The sequence below is a fragment of the Centropristis striata genome, chromosome 3, assembly GCF_030273125.1.
Source record: "Centropristis striata isolate RG_2023a ecotype Rhode Island chromosome 3, C.striata_1.0, whole genome shotgun sequence".
NCBI lineage: Eukaryota > Metazoa > Chordata > Actinopteri > Perciformes > Serranidae > Centropristis > Centropristis striata.
Window position 1 is genome coordinate 6,035,451 of NC_081519.1, and position 26,833 is coordinate 6,062,283.

Genomic DNA, 26,833 nt, shown 5'->3' on the forward strand with positions numbered 1-26,833 from the left:
ACTTCAAATCATGTTTTACTAAGCTGCAATGTGACACATCAACTGTTCCATGGCTCCATGGATGGGGTTGCAGGGACAAGAAGTCTTTAAAGTGCTCAGAAAACTTCATGTAATATATTATTACTCTGCAAGAAAGCCAACTTGTATTTTTTTGGCCTAAAACAGTGATTTAAGTTGGTAAAACTTGGAAATATAAATTATTGACATTTAGGGCAATAATGTAAGTTAGCACAACAAAGGAAGCCAGTTGTCTGCTCAAAAACAAGTTTGTGAGTTGTTGTTACTTATATCTTTAAGTTGGGGTTCACAACAAGGGACAATAGTTCTGCTAACTCTTATTTCTTTGCTGTGAAATGCAGGAAAGCGGTGAAATTTGGTCATTAGCAAAAGCTAGCGGCTAACTGATGCTAGCGGCTAACTGATGCTAGCGGCGCTACTTGTTACAGCTACAAGAGTAGCCATTAGCGTATCAATGCTAACTCAAAATTGTGGTCACAATATTAGCTGACAAGTTATTACAATGTAAATTATAAGTTAGTGCAACTTACAGTTGAGTTGACAAAAATCTGAATTCAGAGTTAAGCAAATTCAAAAACAAAACTTAAAGTATTTTTTAATTGTCCACCAAAAATTTTATCGAAGTTTGTTGCCTTGAAATTTTGAGTTCACCCAACTTTTCTTTTTTTGCAGTGTATTATATTTTCATGTAATATAACCAAAAGCTCCACACGAAGCCATATGGTGGTGAGATCATTTTCTCAACTGCTGATTCTAAAGTCAAGAATAAACCCCGGAGCTCAGGTGAATTACTTACTTTGACGCCCACAAAAAAGGGAAAATATTACAATAATCAATATTTTTACATGTATAAATAATGTGCTTAAAGCGATGAACCTCGCTGATGATTATAGTGGAGCATTTAGCAGCCAAAGATCCAGATATTTCTGTCAGGAGCTGATGGAGACCAAAAATAAGCTAAACGAGAAAGAAGAAGAAATTATTTTTCATCAGGCGGCCAGAAACACGGCTCCCAAAAAAAAAAAAAAAAAAAAATGAGGGTGTTGCTCCATAACTGCTGGATGTGCTTATGTAATAAGCTGCTGTTTGCCTACAGGTTCACCAAATATGTCCTGCAACCCATAGGACACACCAGTGGCAGGAGATCAGCACGTCCTTGTACCTAAATGTAACAGTTATAGTTTTAAACACGTCCAAGGTTTGGACTTTAAAACACAATTTTATTGGCGTTTTCAGCTGTTATAATTCTCATAGTTATGGGTTAGCAGGGGCCTTCTCCACCCTCTAAATGGTGAAACTGTTTCTACGGTCATGGAAAAAATTATTAGACCACCCTTGTTTTCTTCAGTTTATTGTTCATTTTAATGCCTGGTACAACTAAAGGTACATTTGTTTGGATAAATATATTGATAACAACAAAAATGGCTCATAAGTCTTTAATTTAAGGGCTGATATCTAGCCATTTTCCATTGTTTTCTTGATAATGATTTTGGTTATTATTAAGAAAACCATGGAAAATGGCTAGATATCAGCTCATAAATTAAACTCTTACGAGCCATTTTTGTTATCATTATATTTGTCCAAACAAATGTAGCTTTAGGAATCAAAATGAACAAGAAATTGTATAAAAAGGGTGGTCTAAAAATGTTTCCATGACTGTAAGTATCTCTTATAATACCAAATGCTGAATGAATGTAACGCTTAAATTCACAAAATCTGTGCAGGTTCAGATAATTAAATGTGATGTTTCTTTAAAGAGGAAACTTTAGGTTCAAACTTCAATTAAAACACTGAGAAAGTAAATTTAAATAACAAGATATGATGGTAGTGCTGATGCTGAAAGCTGAAGCTATCCAGATACTGTATTAGATACACAAACATGTTACTCATTGTACAGTTATTGACCTATAACTTGAAGAATGCCATATTTCTTTAACTCTTGGATTTATTTAATGCTTTTAAAGTGCAAAAAAATAAAAATAAAAAAATATATAAAGAAGACATGAACAAAGGTACCATACGTAGTTTTTGTCAGAAAATATTTCTTTTGCATAAATGCCGGTTTAAAACATTTTTGCTTTACAAGGGTGAAGATCTTTTGAATACATGTAAACATTTTGTACGACATAACAGTTTCTAATAAACACAATCTCACATCGGCAGTGCTGCAGTTCAGTCAACTGAACTGACTGCTTGCTTATGTCAAAAATTTCCAAATTATATCCTGTGATTTTCATTGTCAAGTTATTAAAAATGATGAACTGAATGGCCTGGGAATCTCTTTGTAGTTGACACTGAGGGATAAATATTCTGTAAATTCTTAAATGCAATTTATAATTGCTAGAAAAAAAGTACTTCATGCTCATTTCCACTGTACAAAATGTTTGAATGTTTAGAGCCAGCAGTACTTGAAAACATATAGCAGTAAGCTGTTTAAAAACCTCGCTAACATACAACAATATATATTAACACACACACATACACACTGTTGTTGGTTTTTTTTGTTTTGTTTTTTTTACACAAAATATTTAAGACAGCTAAGGTTTTCATTCTGCACCAACCAATGTTTAAAACATCTTGAGATTACTGACGGACATGTCATGAAAAGATAACAGTGTTGGTTTGACAGTCACCAAAGTGCATCATTGTCAACTACCCACTAACATTCACACGTTTAAAAATAAAGATAAAAAATAAAAAAGTGAAATAAAGAGACACCAGTTCCAGTACTGAGGCAAAAAGAACTGCACATATGTAAAATGATGTGGTTGACATCACATTACCAGAGTTAAACAATTCATGACATGTTGTGAAAGAAAACTGTGGTTCTGACCGTTTTAAAGCTTGACTGTGGTTCCTGTCAAATACAAAGGTGGGGGATGGGGGTGATGTTATGATCAAACGCCTCCTATTGTAAGAACATTTAATCATAATTATGAGGATTTATGACAGTCAGCTGCTGAATGAAGACTTTATGTTGGAGATTGTGCCATGCTTGTTAATGCAATGAGCTGATAGATAAAGATACAATGAGTGCAACAGAAGAAGAAAGTCCTCAGTCACTAAAATCCACCAAAGCTCAAGAGCGGAAACGTTTCATTTGATATATATTTTAATTTTTGTATTTTTTTGTTTATTAGAGTTTATGCAGCTGCCACTGTCTTAAGATGTAATCAGTCCATAAAAATGATGTAAGCGTGTTAAAGTTAATTGTCGCTTTACTACAATACCAGACTGGCTTCTCATTAAAAAAAAAAAAAGTACTTCATGATGTTTTAAATTGATAAAAAGCATAATGCATCATTATTTGCCATGTCTTTCTGAATAAAAGAGATAATTATTTCAGGAGTCTGGGAAAGGTTTTCATGGAAAAGGTTTTCTGCTGTCTCTTTCAAAAATAAATAAAGATAATTATCTTGTTAATTCAGAAAAAAACAACAGCAGATTTTTTTAAGCAATATCTTGGTTTTCTGAATTAACGAGATAATTATTTGGGGGGTTTTTTCCCCCAGAATTCTGAGATAATTATCAAATTAAAAGGTGCAGTATGCGATTCTGGAGAAAGATAGTTGATTGTGAGTCTCATTCTCAAGTCATTAAAGACAGACGTTGGTATTTGACAATCTGGGAATGAGAATCCAAAATTGAGTAATGCACCTTTAATTAAGAAAAGCAGGGGAAATATTGTTCTCCCAATTAAAGGCATTATGCATCTGTATAAAACACAAGATCTCAACAAATTAAAAATGATTCATCATGCATGTATTCATGAATAAATTATTTTAGTGCATGACTGTGGTCTTATCCGTCGTAAAAAAATAAAAAAGCCTCATCGTTATCTCTCTATGTCTTATAGTTAAGCCTTAAAAAACAAAAATGTGCTGATTTTGGCTTTTGTCACAAAATAATATTAACTCAGCTGCTGCAATGACCTAATGCAGTGAATCCGCCAGAACACCAGAATTACAGATTTATGTTTGGTTTAATTTAGTAGTTTGTGGTTGTTTCAGATTCTTCTCTCTGCCTCTGCTGATTGGAAACTTGATGTATGGTAATATTGCAGATTTATTTTTAGTGGAATTTTTTTTTCCTGAATTTGTGGTATTTAAGTATTTCTGTATTTTCAGTTTTTCCTAACATTAAATTAAATGCAGTCTTTTCTAAATTGTGACTATTTTGTAATAAAGCAAGATAAATGGACAGTTAACCCCCAAATCAGCAAAAAATGAATTTCTTTTTACCTGTAGTGTTATCTATTGATCTTGATTAAAGCACCAAGAAATACATTTGAAAATCCAAACAGCATTGTCTCTTTTCAGAAATCCTGACGTGGTTATTCAAGATAATCCCCAGACCTTATTATGAGCAGTTTCACATATAAAAAAAACGTATTTGCAGTTAGGTTGTAACCCTTGTTCTCTGAGTGAAGAGACTATCTCTCCAGCTACATATTGTAATATGTAACGGAGCGGAGAGACGATAGAAAACTGTTCATAACAAGGTCCGTTATATTGGAGAAAAGGCAGACATCTCTACAGTGGATATCTCAACACTCACATGAAAACAATCAAAACTGATAAACAGCATTACAGGTAAGAGGGGAAATATGTTTTAGAGTGAACTGTCCCTTGGAGGCCATTTTGCTTTTCTTACTTTTGCACAGAAATGGTTAAAACACCACTGAGCAAATGGGACTTGTTACACTTTCTAACCAAAGTAAATATTGCACATTTACTGTAAAATAAAAATTAATTTAAAAAAAATAGCAAAGTTTCAAGTCTGAATCCCAAACACCACGTGATGCATGCATGCAGCTGCCCAAGAAAAGGCTTAATACCAAATACAAGCCAGAGGACTGAAAACCAGCAAGTAGAGTTTAGGAGTTGGAAACACACTGTAGAGGCACGTCTGAGCTCTCCACAGCAGCCGAAGGACTAATAAAATGTAATCCTCTGTGATTTTTTTTCAAAATAAAAGGTGGGGGCTAGAAGTGTCGTCAGTCTTAGCTCAGTGATTCTGCGGTACTGATTCCACTGGGAGGTTCTTCCTGGCAGCCGAGCCGTCCATGTGACAGGGGAAACAAGCGTCCCTGCTCTCACTCTGCTTTGTATGCAGGAATGGTAACGTTGGATTTTGGGATAAAGAGGTTTGGATAAGAGGCTTTTATACGACTTCGTTCCTGCCTCTGCTCCCTGGGCTTGGAAAGCAAAGGAAGCCATGTCTTTCTTTTTTTCTCCTCCCTTTCAAATGTCACTTCTTTTTCAAGATGGACAGTCCTGACTCCTCCGCCGCCGCTTGATGCCCACTTCACCGTTCATGCAGCTCCTCACGCTCTCATCCCGCCTCCTCTTTGTCTTCCCAATCTGTTGAGGGAGAAGAAGATGAAGCACACGTGACTACAGCGGTCTAAAATAAACCACTATCGATAAGTCAGGTCATTAAACTTCATTAAAACTCATTCATTCGATTAGGCTTTTAAAGTTTCATTCAGTTCAAGACTTAAGTCACAAAGATCGACAGATCATTGGATTTATGCCCTGAAAATTAACATTTACAGTTTCAAATTATTTCTAAATAAATTACACATGGTATCAATAGTCATATAACTGCCATATTAATTGTAGAATCTACCACACTAGGGAGTTATGGTTAAGGATTTCAATTTCAATTAACCTAGTTTTGATTTTGACAATTGAAGTTGAAAGCTCATTTCGATCTATTTTAGATTCTGCATTGAAATTGTGACACCATAATAATAATAATAATGATAATAATAATAATAATAATAATTCTGAAATAACTTAAATCATAAACTCAGCATGCATACCGGTTTCCATTTCCATTTCCTGTTCTTTAAATGTTCTTTAAAATGTATTTTAACTATATTTTGTGTGATTACTTCTCTTTTTTTTTTACATTTTTTATTATTTTTTTATTCTAATGTATTAAATGGGCAACTTTGTAACCTTGTTTAGATAAGTGATATGCAAATTAAGTTTATTATCTTATTATTATTTCATAACAACTGGAAATCAGTTGCAGTATACATAAATAATTAAACCTGTAAAAACCAACCACGTTAAGAAAATAACCATGAATGGACACTAGGGGTCAGCATAATACTGAAGAAAGCACAATGACAAAGGACTGCCTACAGCAGAGCGCTACACTGTCAACATGTGATTAAAAAATTGAAAAATATATAACAAATCAGCTATATAATTTGAATAATTTTTGAATAAGGGGGGGGTCCTGTCATAAACATTAAATTATTTTACAAGGCATTTGTCTGGTAGCGGTGGGTTTGTATCAATAATTCTCATCATGATATCCAAAATGGCTGAACATTAGTTGAAAAAAAATCCCCACCAGGTCGATTAGTAAATTTATTGGAGTCGGTTGTGCCTCATGTTATTTCCAGAGCTGACATACAAAAATGAAATTTTCCTCATAACTGTCACATATGTGCTACAAAATACCACACCTCGACCTCCTCACGGCCGTGCAGTCCCTCAACTCCTTGTTGTTTGAATGTTATTATATGAGGATAATGAATGCAGTGGGCTTTAATGTTAACATCGGTGGAAAGTGAGAAAGAAATTAATTTGTTTTGGTGCTCATCTAATTTAATGTTGTTTTTCGTTTCTAAAGCATTTTTTAATATGCAGCAACATTTCTCTTGACTTTGTAAACTCCATTCAAAACTTTCTAATGCTTCTAAATCTGCTGCTGAATGGCGAATCATGTGTAATTCATAATAATAATTAGCACAAATAACGCCCCCTAAATACAACATAAAGGCAGGTGTTGTGCCATGTGCAAATACTCTGGCAAAGGGCCAAGAATCAAAGAAATGCAACCAAAAGACGGTAGTAAGAAGAGAAGAAGAACGTCAACAGCAGTGGACTGTTAAATAATCTTAAAGCAAACAAGATTGTTTTTTTTTTTCCAAAACATCAGTAGTGGTGGTAAAGGAAAATTAAAAAACACTGCTAATATATATATATATATATATATATATATACATATATATATATATATATATATATATATATATATTAAGGTTTTTTTATGTTATTCAAATTTAAAACTTGTCTTCTTGAGTCGGACGAAAAAGATTGTGGAATACGAAAACAAGATGGGGGTTTTTTTTATGTTAAAAGTCACATTAACCACTCAGAAAAGTTTCTCTTAAAAAGTACCAAACTAAGTGGCTACAAACAAAAAAGAAAAGGAAATGTGTTTGTATATTGCTTCCTGCATGAGGCCACAGGGTGCAATGTAAGTTATAAGGTATATATGGGTTGTTTTTTTTTAGGAAAAACCTGTACATAAAACAATAAAATAAATGTTTCCGTCGTTCATAAAACTCTGGAAAACTGTGTGTATGTGTGTGTGCACTTGTAAATCTATGTCTGTGACGACCAATTTTAGTATTTAACCAACAGAATGAGGACATTTTTGGAAAGTGAGGACATTTTCTTCACTTCTTCAAAGGCCTCATGATGTGGTTTTAAGTTTCAGGATACAATCAAAGTTAAGCTAAGGGGCTACAGGCAAGCATTATGTCAATGAGTGTCCTCACAAAGATAGAAATAAGTACAAAAAATCTCTGTGTTCACACAAGTTATATTACTCTTAAGAGTTTTAAATTGTTTCTTGTAAAACAAAAGAAAACACACTCTGGGCCAGGCTGAGTGTTTGTCTACTTTTGGCCAAGAACAGTGGGTTTACAAACCTTGGCGTCCCGGTCTGCAAATTTCTGGAACATGTTGGCATAGGTCTTCTTGTCCTGTTCATGATGTTCCTTAATCTTGCTCTGGCAGATGGAAATCTGAGCACGAGCCGCTCGGTTCGAAGGGTTGACTTGCAGCACGTGTTGGAAGTCTTCCATGGCCAGACTGAACTCGTTACGGAGGAGACGGGCTTCTCCGCGACGATACAAAGCCTTCTCATTGCTCTCATCGAGCTCAATCACCTTAAACACACACACACACACACACACACACACACACACACACACACACACAGTAATTAGTTAAGCTCAGGGGTAAAAGGTAACTAAGTACATTTACTCAAACACTGTCCTTAAGTATAAATTCCAGGAACTTTACTTAAGTATTTCTGCAACTCCTTCACCACCAAATCTCAGAGACAAATATTGTCCTTTTCCTTTCCACTACATTTGTCTGACAGCTTTAGTTTCTTAACATATTACTGTTTTAATCCGCTTCCTGTCCAGTGAAAACCATGTCTCCAAATTTGGAGATTTTTCCGATAAACTGAAGAATGAAGTGTTCCTTTCTGAGATAATCCTCCTACTTCTTAGGCTAAATAAACTATGTAAAAACCCTCTTGGATCAGCTGGAAAATGCATCGTCACAAAGCTGAAAACAACTGACACCATGAAAAGACACATGGTTCCCACAGCACAGCCACGCTGCGGACAAAAGGATGATCTTATATAATAGGATGCATTTCTGTCGATTAAACTACCCAACAGTATATAAAGGAGCTAAAATGTGCACAACCTTAAGCATCTACAGCAGCATACACATTAATGAAAATCCAAAAGCATGAGAAGGAACATTTTACTGAACAATGACTACTTTTACTACATTTTTTTCAATACAGTCCTTTTACTTATAGATTCAAGAATACGTTTTTACCTACTGCAATTGCACTTTATAATGACTCCCCTTTTAGTAAGGACAGAAGAATATTTATTTAATATTTATTTAAATTTTAGCTTAGCTGCTTCTACTGTATTTACCAAACTGTATTTTTGCACCTGTTTTGTGCACACCTGTTTATTTATGTACACAACTGTTATCTATGAGTAACAGCTACTAATGCACATGGACCATCCATTCCACTTCCTCTATACTAGGCTATGTATTGTGGGGCTCATGTTCTGTATAGGTGGAATATGTATGTATACATGTGTTGTGTTGTGTTGTGTTGTGTGTATGTTGGCTGCTGGAACACCTACATTTCTCTGCTGGGATGAATAAAGTATTTCTTATCTTATCTTATCTTATCTTATAGTGGATTAGTTTCACAGTGTATAATTAAACTGAAGTAAGGGATATGAATACTTCTTCCACCACTGACTGAGATACAGAGAGGCAAAGTAGTGAAAGTAAATGGTGTTTAAATATGCATAAATGTCATAAGGCTCTTGCAGCTCACCTTGTTGCAGTTCTCCACGACTTGTGAGAACTCTTTTATCCGCAGGAAACACAACGCCAAATTGAGGTGTGATGTCAGCATAAAGGACTGTATCCTCTTCTGCTGTTCTACTCCAGTGCCACACTCCATTTCGAGCCAGGACACGATACGCTGGTACTGGATGACTGCCTGGTGGTACCACCCTGCCTAATACAGCAAGATAATTACATTTTATGAACATGTTAACAAGAACAAATTGCGAGGACAAAAGATCAGCATGGGGGCTGTACCTTGAAATACTGATTCCCTTTATGCTTGACTGTCGCAGCCAAATCCAGCTTTTCAGGCAAGTCCATTTCCCAGGATTCTTTAGCCTGGTGGAAACACAATTAACATCACAGAAAGTGAGTTATTATGATTTTAAAGTTTTAGGTTGTAAGCCACTCAAAGAAACTGACTCCCTCCAACTGACTTTACAAAATACTTAAACAACAACCTAACAACATTGGGTCTCATGCAAGAAATATCGTATTAACAGATTGATTCTGAAGTGGCTGGTACAATTGATTCAGAGAACTATTTCTCTTATAGCGATATAACAATTTACGAGTGGTACAGACTTGTAGGAGTTCATTTTTGCATGCCATTGACAATCCTTTATAGATAAGAATGCAAAAATCTCCAGGCCCAGTGTTTCCCGTCTCTTAACTTTTATTCGATCTCGTCTTCATCGTATCACCAGTAGTTATTGAAGCTAACACTACAGTCATGGAAAAAAATATTAGACTACCCTTGTTTTCTCTAATATCTAGTTCATTTTAATGCCTGGTACAACTAAAGGTACATTTGTTTGGACAAATATAATGATAACAACAAAAATAGCTCATGAGAGTTTAATTTAAGAGCCATTTTCCATGGGGTTTCTTGCTAATGATGTTGGTAATTATCAAGAAAACCATGGAAAATGGCTCTTAAATTAAACTCTTATGAGCTATTTTGTTGTTATCATTATATTTGTCCAAACAGATGTACCTTTAGTTGTACCAGACATTACATGAACAAGAAATTGAAGAAAACAATGGTCTAATATTTTTTTCTATGACTGTATGTATAGCAGGTCTGCCCGAGGTGCAGTCTCGCTGCTTTCTTTCATCATAAATACCTATTTATGTGTGAGAAAAGGTGCTTAAACATCTGAAGACTAATCAAACTCATTTTGATGTGCCAATGCCACAAAGCTGTAATTGAGTGAACTTTACAAATATTGGAAACTTTTAAATATCGAAAAATGATTGTGAAATAGAAGTTTTATTTAAAATATAAAATCACCCTTGACCCTTCATTTAAAAATCTTTATTTCCGTGGACTTCAATAAAATAAAGAGCAGAACAGATTTGTTGTACTCAAAGTCTGCTTGAATGTATCTGTGTTAAACAAAAAAAGGAACCAAAACCACACTGGTGCATCAAGTAGAATGTGAAATAGAAAGCATGGCTCACCCTTTGAAAGTTTTTGAGAGTAACTTCGTAAATGATGTCTTTGTCTGGTCCAATTTTGTACTCTGGTTTACCTTGGGTTCCAAAGCCATACCTGCAACAACAAAAAAACATCACAGAGCATGAGCCTTTTGTTAAAACAAACTTTAATTACGCTTTCTGGTTGTATTCCTCTGCCAACAAGTCAAGTTGTAGTTTACCTCCGTTCAGACTCATATAATACTGTATACAGTATTTTTTTTGGTGAAACAGAAGCTATCGTTTTATTTTAGATCTATACTATCACCATAGTTTTAAGGTGGGCACCCAGGATAAGTGTCTCAAAAATGGTCACAGTCTCCCCTTCTGTTCCTGAGGTATGGCATTGAATAATGGCCAGAAAGTGTTTTTGCAGAACATAATGCTGTCGCAATGAAGTTGACCTTTGACCTTTTGAAAATAAAATGTCATCACTTCTTCATTTTTTACTATTAGACATATGTGTGGAATTGTTGTCCTATTTAGGGTATATATTGTTGAGTTTTAGCCCCAAAAAGTTTTTTTTCCCTGTGACCTTTCACCACCAAAGGTCAAAAATACTAATCAGTTAATCTTTGAGTCCACGTGGACGTTTGTGCCAAATTTGAAGAAATTCCCTCGAGTACTTCCTGAGATATTGTGTTGAAATCGTAATGCCCCGGGCCACGGCTGTTCCCAGCGCAGAGGCATAAAAATAACTGTTCAACCTTTTTTTTTGGAGCATCCCAAATTCTACATATAAAACTGAGGATAAAGATTAAATCAACTGTCTTTGACTTGTAAACTAAAGTGTGGGAAATCACACATGTGATTAAATTGAAAACATGCCACTGGTGAATGTCTTCTTCTTGCAAGTGCTAGGAAAAAGTGTCCCCTTGTAATTTCCCAGTTTCCTTTAAATTATCCCTTCTTTTTTTTTGCTTTATTTTAACTCTTGCAGCAGGCAATGTCTTTTAACCCTTTTTTTACCATTGTCAATCCTGTATTTTATTGCATATTGTGCACATTTATGTAAAAGCACTTTGGTGCGACTCAGCTGTCTGTAAATGTGCTAAAGAAATAAAAATTGACTTGACTTGAAATTGACTTGAAAACTTCCAGCAAGTAACACTAAGGTCAAAATTCAAAGTGAAATTCCAGACAGCTGCACAAAATGATGCAAAAGGAAACACTGTTCTAAAATATTCTCAACATACACATAAATACACTTGATATTGGTTCTTTTTAGGTGGCTAAGATACATTAACAGCTGCTTCTTTATTCTCTACCTACTGTACTGACTTTGGATGAGTATGTCATACAAACCCACTTTAAAAAATCGGTAACGCTTTATATTAAGGTCCTTGTAATAACCATTAATTAACAAGTAATAAGGCCCTTGTAAGTCCTTACAAGATGCTTATTAACATTATTGTGTGTTTATAAGCATATATAAGTGTTAATAATGGCATTACAAACACCCATGACCCACCCATTATGTCTTTGCCATGCCTTTATTAATCTTTGCTTATTGATATTAAAATATACTTTATTGCTCATCTATTATAAGTTAACTATAAGTTAACTATGCTTTTTGCAACTACCGGATCTAAAGCGAGAACAATGCGTTATTACTTGTTAATTAATGGTTATTAAGGACCTTATTATAAAGCGTTACCAAAGAATCTATCACTTTAACAGGTGTAATGAAGGACAACAGCATGAAAATTAACCACACATAAAGACTGTCTCACTGCAGACTAAAGACCAAAAACAGTTTAGTTTTTTCAGTAACTTACTTTGGTTTTAAGTAAAGTACACAACATTCTCCTTTCTGCATCTTGTCCATGGCTCGGTCCACGCCGAGAGGAACGCCTTTATCTTCAGCCTCACCAACAACAAAGGTGACGTCCCTGCGGTCAAACAGTCGACCTCCACATCTTCCTTCCAGATGCACTGTGGATAAATAACGACCTCATTTAACCCCTGCTATACCCTTTTAATTTTAGTTATTTGGCACAACATCATCAATTATCTGTGAGGAAAAGAATGACCTCACCTTCAACGGTCGATCCATCGTTGGGATTTGTGTAACCGTCACCTTTGACCTTTATTCTTCTGATGACGCCGGAGTCGTCTGTGAGAGCCTCTCCTTCAAACTTGAGTAACTCCATCTGTTTAGTTGTAAACATTTATTCAATCACTGTTCGACACATATAGCGATGTGAAATAACAGCTCTGCTGCACTCGGTGTATGGTGTTACAGTAGGCGTGGGAGGAGAGAAAAAAAAAACATAACGAAAAACAAGTAGGAGTAATCACATCAAGTCACGGAAAGAAAAAAGAAAAGAGAAGCAGATTTAGGTTTAAAAATCAATCTTGTTCCATTTTGTCTCACAGTATGTCTTTGAATTGCTGCAACTCGTCATTGAAGTTAGAAGATGTTACATTGAGTAAAATATTCAGACCCAAGGCTGCACCACTCCTTCAAATTGATTCTTTTTTTTAGATCCTGTGCATTATTTTATCCACATTTTCCTAATTCAGCCTGACATATTTGGCTTATTTGGAAACTTTAAGATCTTCACTCGAATTTAAAATAAATTCCAGCAACACTTTACTTTGAGTCCCCCTATTTAGCTTTTATAGGTGGTATGTCTACATTTAATAAATGTTTTATAACATACTTTAATGTAGTGAGAAACTGATATAAAGACATTTTTAAGGGTTTACTATAAAATGCATAGTTCCGGCCCTTAATTAACCGAGCCAAATTCAAAGCTGCCGTAAAAAAAACTCTATAAACAGACACATATGGCAGCATTACATCAGTGTTACTGTGCCAAATAAATTGTTTTAAAATGTCAGATTTTGTTGTTGATTCACTGGGTGGGCTAAGATAGAGCAGGCATGCTGAAAACAATTGATCTGAGCCGGGAAAAGTCAAGAAACAAAGCCTGTGTGGTGTTTTTGCAGCAGAAGCAGTCGGCACTGAGACAACCACTAAACCATTAGCTGCTTGCGACTGTACAAACTGTACAAAGACTTACAGGCCAGAGAAACCATGTCAGTGACAGGGCATAAATGTGAATCATCACTGCAATCTTACTGGCACTTTCAGTAAGAGAAGAAGCTTTGTCCGTGCTGCTGGTACCAGCAAGAAAGCATGGCAGTGATATGATGATATATGTTTTAATTATTATAATTGTTGTTGCAGTATGCTTCTTGCCAGCTAGGCAGATATGTACATGGTCACCCATAAAGTAAATAGAATATATTTTCTACCTCTTTCCATGAAATGATTGTGACAATATCTTCTCAAAACTTTATAAATCAATCTCTTCCAAACATATCACAATGAAAATGAAACCACAATTAACAGAGGATTGTGTCTGAAAACAGAATTATTCCAACTTAATAGGCGACTGTGTAAATGTTTAACAAGTTGTTTTTTTTTGCTTTATTAATTTACAATATATGACAGCAAATATGACTCCTCCTTTGAAGACATATTCAATATTATTATACTTTGTTTTTAATATCGTCATTCACGCAGCAGCCTTCACTTGTGAGTTCTGACAGAGTAGTGACAAAAACATTAATTAGCAAATAGGTGCTTACAACTACATCATAGTGAGTTATTAAGTGTTTATTGTTTGTTTATATACTGCTTCTAAATGCTAAATAGGGGCAGTTTAAGTAAAGTGCTGCCAAATAGTCAATACCCGGATACTAAATGAATGAATACTATGAATACTGAGCAATTGCATATAAAGTTGGCATTAAATACCTAATTTTGAAATGCTTGTTAACATGTGACACAGTCAGATTACACAGGAAGCACTGACAAAAGAAAATTTATACGGGTGTAAAATGAAATTTTTCATGACTAAGACGTGCCCGGGGGGGTAACGTCTGAAGCGCAGCAGTTGGCTAAATCTCTTTAGATATTTTTACAGAACGGAAGTATAATTATAATTGATTATAGAAGACAGAGAAAGCCTAAATTGTCTACCCACTGAGCTCAAACTGAGTGGCAACTGAACCACTCAGAGGGATTAAAATAGACAAACCAGTTCATTTTATGACCAGAGAGCTCCCTTTGCAGAGACTGACACATGCTCCTAAAATTATCAGGGTCCTGCAGTGTGACGCAGAATTAATGTCAGACCTACCTCAAACACTACTAAAGAGCTGGGAGGAACTTTGTCGGGATTTCCAGCAGATCCATAAGCGTATTCTGGTTTACACAGCAACGTGCACACCTCGCCTCTCTGCATGGACAGCACACCGATATCCCAGGCCTTCAGGACTTGTCCTAAAGGAAATATAACAGGTGCTGATGGTTAATTGACAAGGGCTTAAAAACTGTGGAATATTAAAAAAAATATAATGATACAAATGTAAAGGACTAGTTTGAGTCAAGGTTATAATAGATAGTTTTCATGAGTTTTAGTTGTAATTTCGTTGTGAATTTTTGTTTTCTAATTCAGTTCATTTTAAATAGTTTTTAGAGTGAGTTTGCTAGTTTTAATTCGTTTTTCTTTTTTTGAAAATGCTTAGATTTAGTTTAGTTTTTATTAGTTTTTTGTAATGGGGTATTTGTTGGGGGCGAGATTCAAAAAAGTCACATTAAATGTTGCCTTTATTTCCTTTGTCCTATCACTCTTAGCCCCTATAGGGTTATTAACTCATAAAACCAGATAGATGAAATTGTTTATATATCAACCAAAAAGGTTTATGTATGAAAAAAGTTGACACACACCCCCTGATATAACTTCAGGCAAAATGAAGCTATTTTTATCTAAATCTATTTCTATCTATCTTTTATCTACTACCAAGTAGTTTCCGTGTGTCCTTTAGTCCTGTGCACCTGCAGAAAAACGTATTTGCCCGTAACCATGAGTGGTGAGTTGCACAGCAGCCGGTTAGTAGAAGGTTAAAATGTTTGCTACATTTTTCTCTCCATTTATGAAATACTTCACCGATATTGAAACGTTTTTTATTGTGTTTATTGCAGACTCTTTCAGACTCTCTGATGAGCAGGTCTTAATGTTTTGCTATTGCTGTGTAGCCTAGTGTAGGCAATTGTTGCTAATGCAAGATTTTCTGCAGGATTTTCCACCACTGAATCACACGTTCAACATCTGGAGGGACCTGCATGTGCATTTGTACTAGACCAGCCAATAGGAAATAACTTTTCTAAAGCCAAGAGGATGTGCAGGCGTCTGTTTTTTTTTCTTAAACTTGAAATACAATATGCTGGAAGGTTTTATTGAATTTTTACCTAATGATGCCAAATCTATCTACGCCAGCTTTAAGAGACAACACTAATGCACCATCAGGTATGACAGTAATGCATAAAGCCACCCACCTTTGCCCACATTGAAGGAAAAAGGCTCTTTACGATCTCGACTGCAGTCAAACTTCTTTCCGGCGAGCAGCTTCCCAGTGTAGTGGACGGTCACTCTGTCCCCTATCATTGGTCGCTCTCCATCGAGACCCTGGCGCTTAACAACCTGAAGACAGAAAGACGAGCTTCCAGTTCAACTGAGATAAAAAAAATTTAACAGAAAATATAGATGGCATGAGAGGAGAAACATGCCATATGATGGAACGATGAATCCTTCTTGTGTCTTAACGCCCACAATAAACATTAAAATGAAGCGATGACAATAAATACCTTGATAACTCCTTGGTCTTTATTAGGTGTTACATCGATGCCCTTTGCAGCAAACATAGCTGTGGCCGGCTGGCCGTCCATAGTCACATCCTGATCAGTGGTCATTTCTGCGTGTGGGCACCACACGGTGACACTGTAAACATTGTGAACACACAAGCCTACGCGTTAGCAATCTGAGCACCATAAATAACATGTCCTCCTGTCTCGTGTTTTCACTTTGGGACAAACTCGTAACAAGGAAGATGGTACGAAAGAAATCTAATTTGTGGAGCTGGGCTGGAAAATCACAGTCTCTGACAAAATATCATTGCAGGATCTCCTTAATACACCCAGTAAATATGACTTTCTCCTCCACATTATATAACTTGTAGCTATTTAAGAACGCATGTTCCAAATCCCTGTTCTGTACTGGAGATATATTTACAGTTTTATCACCAACAGCCACATTGATCTGATCTGTATGAGAAACATTACTCTGCACTTCAGTTGTGATGTTACTTAACTGTACCGCACCTTGTCTGAGCCCCACAGATGAAGTAATTACGTAAATATAATGCTAAAGGCAGCAGCAGCAGCAGCAGCAGCAGCAGCAGCATCATGTTGCTTGCTTCAGTCTTTTTATTTTGTAACACGAGCTGTGCTCACCAAAGAACAGTGTGTCCAAGAGTATTAGTTAATGGCCCTTTGTGCTCTTTGTCAGCCTATAAATGGCAACAACATATTTTATGGACACCAAAATTAAATCTGCAGCGCAGCAGAGCCTCATTTCGATATTTTCAACATTAGTCTTGTTTTCCTGAAAGCCTCGCATCTGCAGGAGAAGTGTGGGCTCGATAACGCTCACACACTCTGATAAAGCTGATAAAGCTGTGACATCACAAAAACAGTCATGTAATCTCTCTCAGTGTTTGTGATGAGGCAGGTTCAAAATCTTGAATCTGATCATGACTCTCCAACTCAGAGGTGACACACTGATTTAATATATTATCAGAATATGAGGCTGCATGCTGTCTGGTTCTGACTGTTGATGCTGTGATATAATTTAAATGCCGTCTCTTCTTTTTGGCTGCATTAATGTTAAGCAAAAACATTTTAAACAATATTTTACAGTAACTACGAGTACATTGTCATCTTATCTAGATTTTACTGTAAAATAATATTTTTTGTGTGTTTTGTTTCCTATGATACAAAGGAGGTTTTCTTTTCTTTCTCTTGAAAACAATGGCAAAATAAAACACTGTGTTAAACACTGTGGTACAGAGATAAAAAGATGGATCAAACCAGACATTTGATGGCAGCTTTTGGCACTTTACAGTTTCCACTGGTACTACGGCAATACTCAGGTTTGATATCCAGCCAGATGAATAAAACAATTAAAATCAAAACATTTTTATGGTGTGCCAAAATGAGAACTTTTTGGTGCATTACTTTGAGTAACATAAAACGTTGAAACTGTTCTGAAAATATAAATAAAAGCTCTCATGAGGCAGTCTGAATACACGTCTCTTTGCTTTGGAAATAATTCCATATCAAAAACGTTCAAAATCCAGCCTTACAGTTGGATAACCATCTGAATAAGTCTACAGTTGTCAAAATATTGTAAAATCAGGCAGTGTCAACAAGCTGACTGATCCAAGCAAACATTCAATGCTCGGTGCTATGGAAACATTCAGTCTGCACCAAAGTAATAATGCGATTTGTTACTCAGAGAGATACAGAAATACATAAATTGAGATTAATATATAAATAGCTACAGATATAGTGTGGATATGATACTTGAGGTTTTGGTATCGATGCCAAAATGAGAACCTTACTTTGAGAAATCTAAAACCTTGAACCTGTTCTGTTTAAGAATATATTTTTGAAAATATAAATAAAGGCCCAGACACTGTAGCCCCCGTACGTACAATTAATTAGCACATCCACAAATAGTCATTACGGTTTGAACTACTGCTCTGCGTCAGACAGTCTGAAGAATAAATTACAGTGTGCACCTTAATTTCTATACATAATTATTTATATATTGCTGATTTCTATTGATCCAGCACCTGACTTAAATCTGGAGGTGAGTGACCACTACACACTGTTTGTCAAGATGACATTTTTACAAATAATAATGGATTTGACAGGACATTCAGGACACGTGTTGCTATGTTGGAAACCCAGACAGAGAGAGAGACAGATAGATAGATAGATAGATAGATAGATAGATAGATAGATAGATAGATAGATAGATAGGTAGGTAGGTAGGTAGGTAGGTGGTAGGTAGGTAGGTAGATAGATAGATAGATAGATAGATAGATAGATAGATAGATAGATAGATAGATAGACAGATAGACAGATAGATAGATAGATAGATAGATAGATAGACAGATAGATAGATAGATAGATAGATAGATAGATAGATAGATAGATAGATAGATAGATAGATAGATAGATAGATAGATAGACCTCCATGTGGCAAGAATACACCGGCAGCTTTGCCAGGGCAATAAAAGTGTAATGACCTGTTGGTGTTCCAGCTGCTAAATGTTGCCTCTCTCATCACAGGAGCAATCTCTGTCGACATGCTGTTACTCAATGCCTCAGTGCACATGGCTGCAGGCATTTCCACCCTGCCCTGGCAGAATAGTCTTGACATTGTTTGAAGACAACGAAAAAGCTACTTAGCTATGTTAAGCATGTTGGCAAACACTATTTGTTGATTATTATCACATGCAACAGCTGAGACGTTAACACTTGCTCGAATAGCATCAGTTCACAGCTGCTCTGGGACAGTGCCAGGATGTTACTGGGACTCACTTTAGGCCAGAGTGGTTGAGTCACAATCGCAAATTACAATCTACATTGAGGAAATCTAATGTTAGCCTGAACATGTGTTTTCTGATTCTCAAAGACTCGAACACTGTAGAATCTTTCATTCATAATGTCCTTGTTATAGTGCAACATGTCAAGCACGAATTGACTCCTTATTTTTTTTTTAAATCAGTTTTACTATATAATATATATTTATTTTATAGTATCTTTTCATCTTTTTTTCTATTCTAGACTGTTACTGTCTTTGTCCATATTTTTAAGTGTGTATTGTTTACACCAAACACCAATAAACCTGCTTCTAATTTTCTGATTTCTTCAGGTAAAGGAATAAAGCCAATATATATCTAAAGTGTTTTTGAATGGAATAAAGGAAAAACGTAAGGAACATTCTGCAGCTCTTTGGGAAGCTGAACTCACTGTACAGGTATGGACCCAGCACCTGGAAGGGAAAGATATGTGTCCACTTTTTTTCTACAAGAAATATGTATATATAGCAAGTGAAAAATTGTGTGTGTTGTGTCTTAATTTGTAGGTTGTATGGTGGTGAGCCACCAGGGAAATAGAGCTGTCCTCAACTAAAAACATTTTTAGTCAACTAACACTCATATGATTAATTTGAGTCATTCTTTGATTAGTCGACTTAATGGACAGATCTGTAAAAGTGAGTTTCTCTGCAAATAATCATGCAAAATTCCCACTCTGAATCGTGTGTTTATCAGACATTAGCTCATAAGTTTCTTGAAAATAAGTCATGAAAAAAAGCATAAAAAATGACTAAGAGGTTAAGACGAATACTAATCAACGAGCAGCCCGACAGGTGAAATATATGAATCGGTAAAGGCTTTGTTTTAAATGTGTGATATCTGTGATTGTGAAAAAAACTACACAAATAAAGATAAGAGATAATCTCAGTGATGCTGCAGTGAAGAGTCTGAAGCTTGAAATCTTTTATCAGATTACACCTCACTGTACGTCTCAGCCATCATTTGCTCTGGGTATCAAGTTTGTAGTGTACTGAAGCAGACGTACAGCACTTTTAAATCAAATTTAACTTGTCTGTCTGAGTAAAATCCTATTCATATTTACTGTGACCGTGCCACATGTATGAGGGACAGCAGTGTGCAGATCAGATGGCAGTCTCGTGGCCACTTAAGGTTTCCACAGAGATGGTTTAAGGTTAAAGGGGAACGGCAGTTTTCTAGATTTTTCCACAACTTGTCCTGCCTTCACTCTCAGATCATCCCAGATGCTGCTGATGACCATGTGCAAATATGAGGATATTTTGCCGTGCTGTGACTAAATTCTTAAGGAGCCTCTAAGTATGAAAGTGTAGCAACAGAGCCTGGCCTGAGATGCATCAACTTGGCTCATCGCATCTGGATGTCGATTAAGAAATAGATCTGAGCTTGTTTAGTGTGAGAACAATCTGAGGAACAGAGAGGCCCAAGACATGGCATGCCCATGTTCCTGGCCCTACAGGGTAAAAACCATAAACATCTTTCTTTCTGATATCTGCTTTATTCTGCTTCTTCAACTGTGTCACTTGCAAAGATCAACTGTCGCCTACTGAACTCTCTAACACAAGCGCAGGACAAAATGTCCCTGTCTTGTGTAGCAACACCTTGTCTTGCGTCTTTTAAATTTCATGATTTCGTTTTACATGTAACTCATTGTACGTGCATGAGTGTGCGTATGTGTGTGTGTCTGTGTGTGTTTTTGTGTGCAAGTGTGTGTCTGAACACAATGTTCCTTCTATTCACAGTTCTCCGCTGGCAGAGCCTGATGGTGTTCACCAATCTGAGACCCCCTCACGTACAACACTGCTTCAATTTTTTTTTAATGAAACTGTGCAGATTGTGATTATTCAAATTGACACATTGATACATAATTTGAATTTTAAAAAAGGGGAAGTGAATGGTGCGATAAATTACCATCATTAAGTAAATGCCAATAATTCAGACTTATTCATTCCATCATTTTTATTGTTTAACTTTTTGCTGTTCCTGTGTGAAAGAACAAATTATCACACACTTAACAGGGAAACTAACTCATGTAAACAGTTACAGCTCAGATAAAATGGCATGTAGACTACATGTACCTAAACTCAGATACCCTGCGGAGGAATGCAGGAACAGAACACAATGAGGCACAGACCACATCCAGTCGAACACGGTGTATCTGTACATTCTGTCTCATCCGTGCTCTGCTGCTGATTCATACGTGAACATGTGAGTACACTGTGTGCATGACGGTCCTACATGCTGACATCCTGAGGCAGAGCTTTATCTGTCATGGGAGCTTTTTTTCTTCTTTTTTTTCTTTTTACCTGACAAGGCTTACGTAGGGTGTTAGAAATAAAATGATGCAAGAAAAGCTGCTTTTGAGGACATCACTTTTTTTGGGGGGGGTGGGGGGGGGGGGGGTGCTGCTTTGTGCTTTTAATGTGAATCAGCAGCACAAACAAGAATATATATCGATCGATTGTCATGACACAAGACTAGATATCGTCTTATTTTTGGATTTTTGATATCCTAATGTGACATAGTCATTTTTTCCAGGTTTTAAAACCTGCACTACAGCAAAGTGATGTCATTTTCTGAACTTACAGACCTATGACTTCACCAATAGTTCTCGCTGTTCGTGTAGTCATTATATCCACATTGCTGTTATATATCAAAAGCCTCACTGTGTAAATATTTTTGTGAAAGCACTAGTCGTCAACCCTCCAATACCTTTGCAATATTGAGGTATTTTTGGTCACACATATTTTGATACTTGATTCTCACCCAACCATTCCTGAATTTGACCGTTTTTAGACAAAGTTGAAGGTATAAACTAGACAATCTACACTTGTGTGTTCACATCTTTGTGTATTTGTACAATAACTTGTTCATATTCATTAAATATCTCCCTCGGGCAGTGTGATTCATCTCTGAGACTGTGCCTCCATGTCAGCAGGCCAACTCTGCTTCAATCAAACCAGCCTCATCGAAATCTATACACATGCATGATATCACCCATTATGTTTTAACTTGCTCCGAGGTTACAATTGAATGTTCTCCAATGTACAACTTGTGTGGGGAATGAGCACGAATCAGCACAGAGTGGATTCGAGCTAATGTTACCAATTCTCAGAAAGCACTGTTACAGCCTGTACTTTATGAAGATACACCTAAGCCTAGAGGGATTCTGGATGTAAACTGTTGTCCTCATCCGCCTCTATTGGGAACCACAGCCAAGTGCCACACACACACACACACACACACACACACACACACACACTCACCTATAAACACACACACACACACACACACACACACACACACACAGTGTATTATCAGCCCTTATTTTCTAGAGCACAGTGGGATACAGCTGTAACCTTAAATGCCCCCACACGTGCGACAAATTCAGCATGCACGTCTTGTACTGAGACATCCTTAACTGGATACTTCAAAAAAAAAAAAAATCATTAAAAGGTTTTTATTAGACTCTTTTCATGTTTTATGGTGTATAACAAGTGTCCATTTAACTCAGCCAGGCGTGACCAGAGAGCACTAGAAAGCCGGTATGCATTAATTAAGTAATTAATTAAATCTATTAGCAGCAGAATAAAATAAATAAAGGAAAAAACACTCACGTGTCCTTGCGCTCCTTTTTTCAAGTTTCTTCCACGGAAAATCGCAGAAATTTCAGTCGTTTCTTCTTCTTCTATTCCTCCTAATTCAAGCCCGCCCCTCTCGACTCATATCCAGGGTACTAAATGTTCTGCCCATGTGGTTACTATGTCGCGCTGTTTTTGTCCCGTTTCCCCTTTCCTCCTCTAGTGGCGATATAAAAAAAAAAAAAGAAAGAGAGGGAGAGACGTGCCGGTGAAGTGGCCACATGGACCTCAGACTTGAAAATGACACTGCTGAGGGAGAGAGGCAGACACACACCGGAGAGGAAAAGAGAGAGAGTAGAATAGAGTAGAGTTGTGGGAGGGCGTTTAGTGTAAAATTAAGGGGCAGGTCTTGGAAAGCAGCCACAAAGTAACACAATGTTCCGGCTGTACTGTTGCTGTACCGCTGCCGCTGCTGATGAGAACACTGTGTTCCAATAGACACCCTGACCCTGTAACCCGTTCCGTGCCGAGCCAGGCCGAGAACAGCCTGTACCGCAGCAGGCTGTCCTCTCCGCCCAGCTGACAACACATATCATCAACACTGCCGGGTAATAGCCGAGCCTTTTAGCCACACAGACGGGATGTGTAAGCACCGAAATAAAAGCACACCTCACTGCCCGATAAGACGCGCGGTGAGACGGATTACTGTTTCTATAAGAGACGGTACAACCCCGCCTTTTTGTTTTGTTTTTTTGTTTACTGTGGGATTTTTTTGTTTTTATTTTTTACGCTAAAGTACAATTGGTTTTCTATAACTTAAGTGAAGGTAGGGATCTCGACAAATGCGAATAATAAATGTATGCTTTTGTTGTTATTATTTGACTACTGCCGGGTGGTAATTTGACTTTATTGTGATTTTTACTGGGTGGTGACTTGTCAACAACATAGCTGTGGTGGTGCAGACAAGTAGTCAGGTCTTTATTTTTTAAAACCAACAATATGATGAAGAAATACCACAAGTATAAATCATAATTTTCAAAATAAATGTAAAATATATTTATATATCTAAGGATTAAAAGTAAGCGGGCTACTATATTTTTCTTGTAATGACAGTTACCCTGGTCCAAATGTTAGGTATGTTTATTTATTTTCATTTTGGGAAGTATCCTACAGCCTAATGTATGTGTGAAACTGTAATTCATTTTTTTGATGCAAATATTTATCAAAAGTAAATTTAATTATATTAAACAATATTTAATTTATACATTTCTGAACTTTAAAAAAAATCATATTCCCATGAGTCATGGCATCATTGTACAGCTATTTTTCATCTTTATCTCCCCAAATGAATTGTATTTTCTATTCCTTTCTTCTTTTTTTGATGATGTTTCTCTGTCAGTGTTCATCAGTTAATGTTAATTTTATCAGTTTTTTAAATGTTAATGTAGCAGTTATCCATATCTCACACATATGGTGGCCATCAACAGGTTTTAAATCTCACACTCAAACTCTGACAGCACTTGTTGACACCAGCGACATTCTTGATGAAGACATTTGGCTATCTGGTGTCTGCTTTGGCTTAAGTTATTATGTATTAATTGCAGAATTATCAGTGGACCAGATATTATGATATTGATACTGTATTAGGACTCCAACATCACATCCAGATATGCAATGTTATCAAACAGTAGACCAGGACAAATTAAATGAAAACAAATATGACACCTCATAATGTTACTTTCCTCTGTAATGCCAAAAAACACTCCAAGAAGCAGTAAAGTGTAGCTCACCACAATAATTAAATTTTTCTGCAGCGTGTTCATGTGTCTAAGGTTGGAAGAAAATATTTGTATCATGGGTCAACATATCACAGGAGTCACAGGACTCTGCTTACTGACACAATTTGCCACCAAAAGGTTTAGATAAATGTAAATGTAGATAAATGACATTGCATGGCAGCTCACCATAGGCCCCACAACACAATGTTATCAGTGTGACTCTGTTCAAGTTACACAGTAATACCAAAAACTACTTTAACTATTGTAGCATCAGTACGAGTTGATGACGTTTATGTCGGCATAGCTGTAAATTTGTTAGCACTACAGTAATTTAAGTAATTAAAAAAAAAAGTAGCTATTGCTTAGAATTAATGTTCCTAAACCAAAAGGCATGACATCAGCTTTGCTGTTTTTGATACAGGATCCATATTGTGAATTTCACCTTTTATTTATTTTAAATTTAGACATAACGTTAGCTTAAGTTGATCAGTGAGCTAACGTGAGCCGAGCTAATGGTTGATGATAACCTAAAAATAACAAACGCTAGATAGTTCTTATGTGACTGTAACTATAATAAAATGATCATGTGAAAAATAAAGGGCTTAGAGGAAATTTTGTTTTTAAAAGTATGATTTTTTTTATGGATTACCAAATTTAAAAATGACCTACTATGGCTAGGGCTCAATTCTTGCTTTCCTATTGGCTTACCCTATTCTTATCCTAACCTTAACCAAGCTCACTCCTCATGCCTAAACCTATCCAACCCAACAAACAAAGGCAAAGAGTATTAGCCAATCAAAGGCAGAGTAGGGCGGGCCATGCCTTCGCCATAATAGGAAAAAGAAATTTGGCAGCTGGGTCAGTGCTCCATGGACGAGGAGCAGAAGCCTACTCAACCATTTAGACACACATTGACAGCTCGCTGAGAATGGCACTCGGGTTCTGTAAAGGTTTTATAAAAATATCTTCCTGGTAACGTTTCTAGAACATTCTTGAAAAATTGTAAAAATATCACGTAACAGGAACCTTTAGGAGACTTCCAGGAAGGACACCTGTTTGCTTTTGTGTGAAATGATAAGTCACAGGGAAAAACCTGGTCCAGGTGTTATGTAAATATTTCTTGTAATGTATAATAGCTTACTTCATGCTTTATGAGCACGTTTGTTTTGCAAGTCAAACCTTTATGCAAAGAAATAACTGTTCTGCAGTAAGTCATAAAATCATTTTCTCTAAAATATAGTTAACAAGTATAGGCCTAAGTAAAGTACCAGTATGTCAAAATTACTTTTTACTGCTATCTTACTTATATGGTTGAATAATAAACAGGTGATAAAACTATTAGACCTAACAGTGAAATACAAAGTATTGAAATAAAAAAAACTGTTAAGTATAGTGTCTATTTTTAAAGTGTGTTAAATTACAAGCTAAAGTAATAAAACTGGTCCAGCTGTGGTTATGCAAATAAAACAGTGCAGCTATTTTACAGTAAACCATCCAGTAACATTGTCGTTACTTCCTCTTTAACTGTTACTGAGTTATTATGTTATTATTGTCTGACTAAGTAAATACTGAAAGTAAAAGAGCTTGCTGTCAACGTGTTCAATGATGAGGTGAAGTAATAGAGCTTGTCCGGGTGTTGTTATGTGTAATTATGTCTTGTAATGTTGGGCCGTTGTATATTGCATAAAATGTTATGAGCTCTTGTTTTGCAAGTCCAATTATAATCTGCAAAGATATAGTGCAGCTCTCCTGCAGCAAAACATAGGAACATGTTCTCTGTAATGTAGTTTAAATGTAATAATAAAGGACCAATATGTAAGAACCGTAACTAAGCATTATTAAATAAAAGTATTAGACCATTCAAATACAAGTATTCAAAGTATAACTACTCCTCACTGTGGGATGGTAAGAATAGTCCCTGTAAACACGTCAGTTGACAACTTGAAGTTATGAAGCTGGTCCAGGTGTTGTAATTACTTCATGTAAAGTTTATAAGCTCTTGTTTTGACGGATGCATCAATCTGAAAATAAAAGATTTATCACAGTTATGAGGGAAATACAATAAAGTACAGCTTCTCTGAAACAGCAGCCGTGGGGCATATTTTAAAATTATCTGTTTTGATCTGAGGGTTTATCTCTCCACCAGGTGATTCTCTGATACACTCCTTAGACTAATGGTGTAAGAAACATTGATTTAATAAAGTATGACAATATTTTATTTTATGAAACTGTAACAATTCTTAAAAACACTGTATTGACTTTCAAACAAAAG

The 26,833-nt window shown here is 36.1% G+C and overlaps 1 protein-coding gene across 1 annotated transcript; it reads right to left on the reverse strand.

The window, feature by feature from the left end:
* Positions 1-1,945: 1,945 nt before the first annotated feature.
* fkbp5 (FKBP prolyl isomerase 5) lies at positions 1,946-23,527 on the reverse strand. The gene is made up of 11 exons (XM_059329316.1): positions 22,820-23,527; positions 16,366-16,498; positions 16,057-16,201; positions 14,858-15,000; positions 12,742-12,856; positions 12,482-12,638; positions 10,689-10,779; positions 9,480-9,563; positions 9,211-9,396; positions 7,757-7,996; positions 1,946-5,381 (listed from the first exon to the last, which is right to left on the reverse strand). Exons 2-11 carry the CDS (start codon positions 16,468-16,470, stop codon positions 5,280-5,282), a joined length of 1,368 nt encoding a protein of 455 aa, XP_059185299.1. The 5' UTR covers positions 16,471-16,498; positions 22,820-23,527; the 3' UTR covers positions 1,946-5,279.
* Between the last annotated feature and the right edge of the window lie 3,306 nt (positions 23,528-26,833).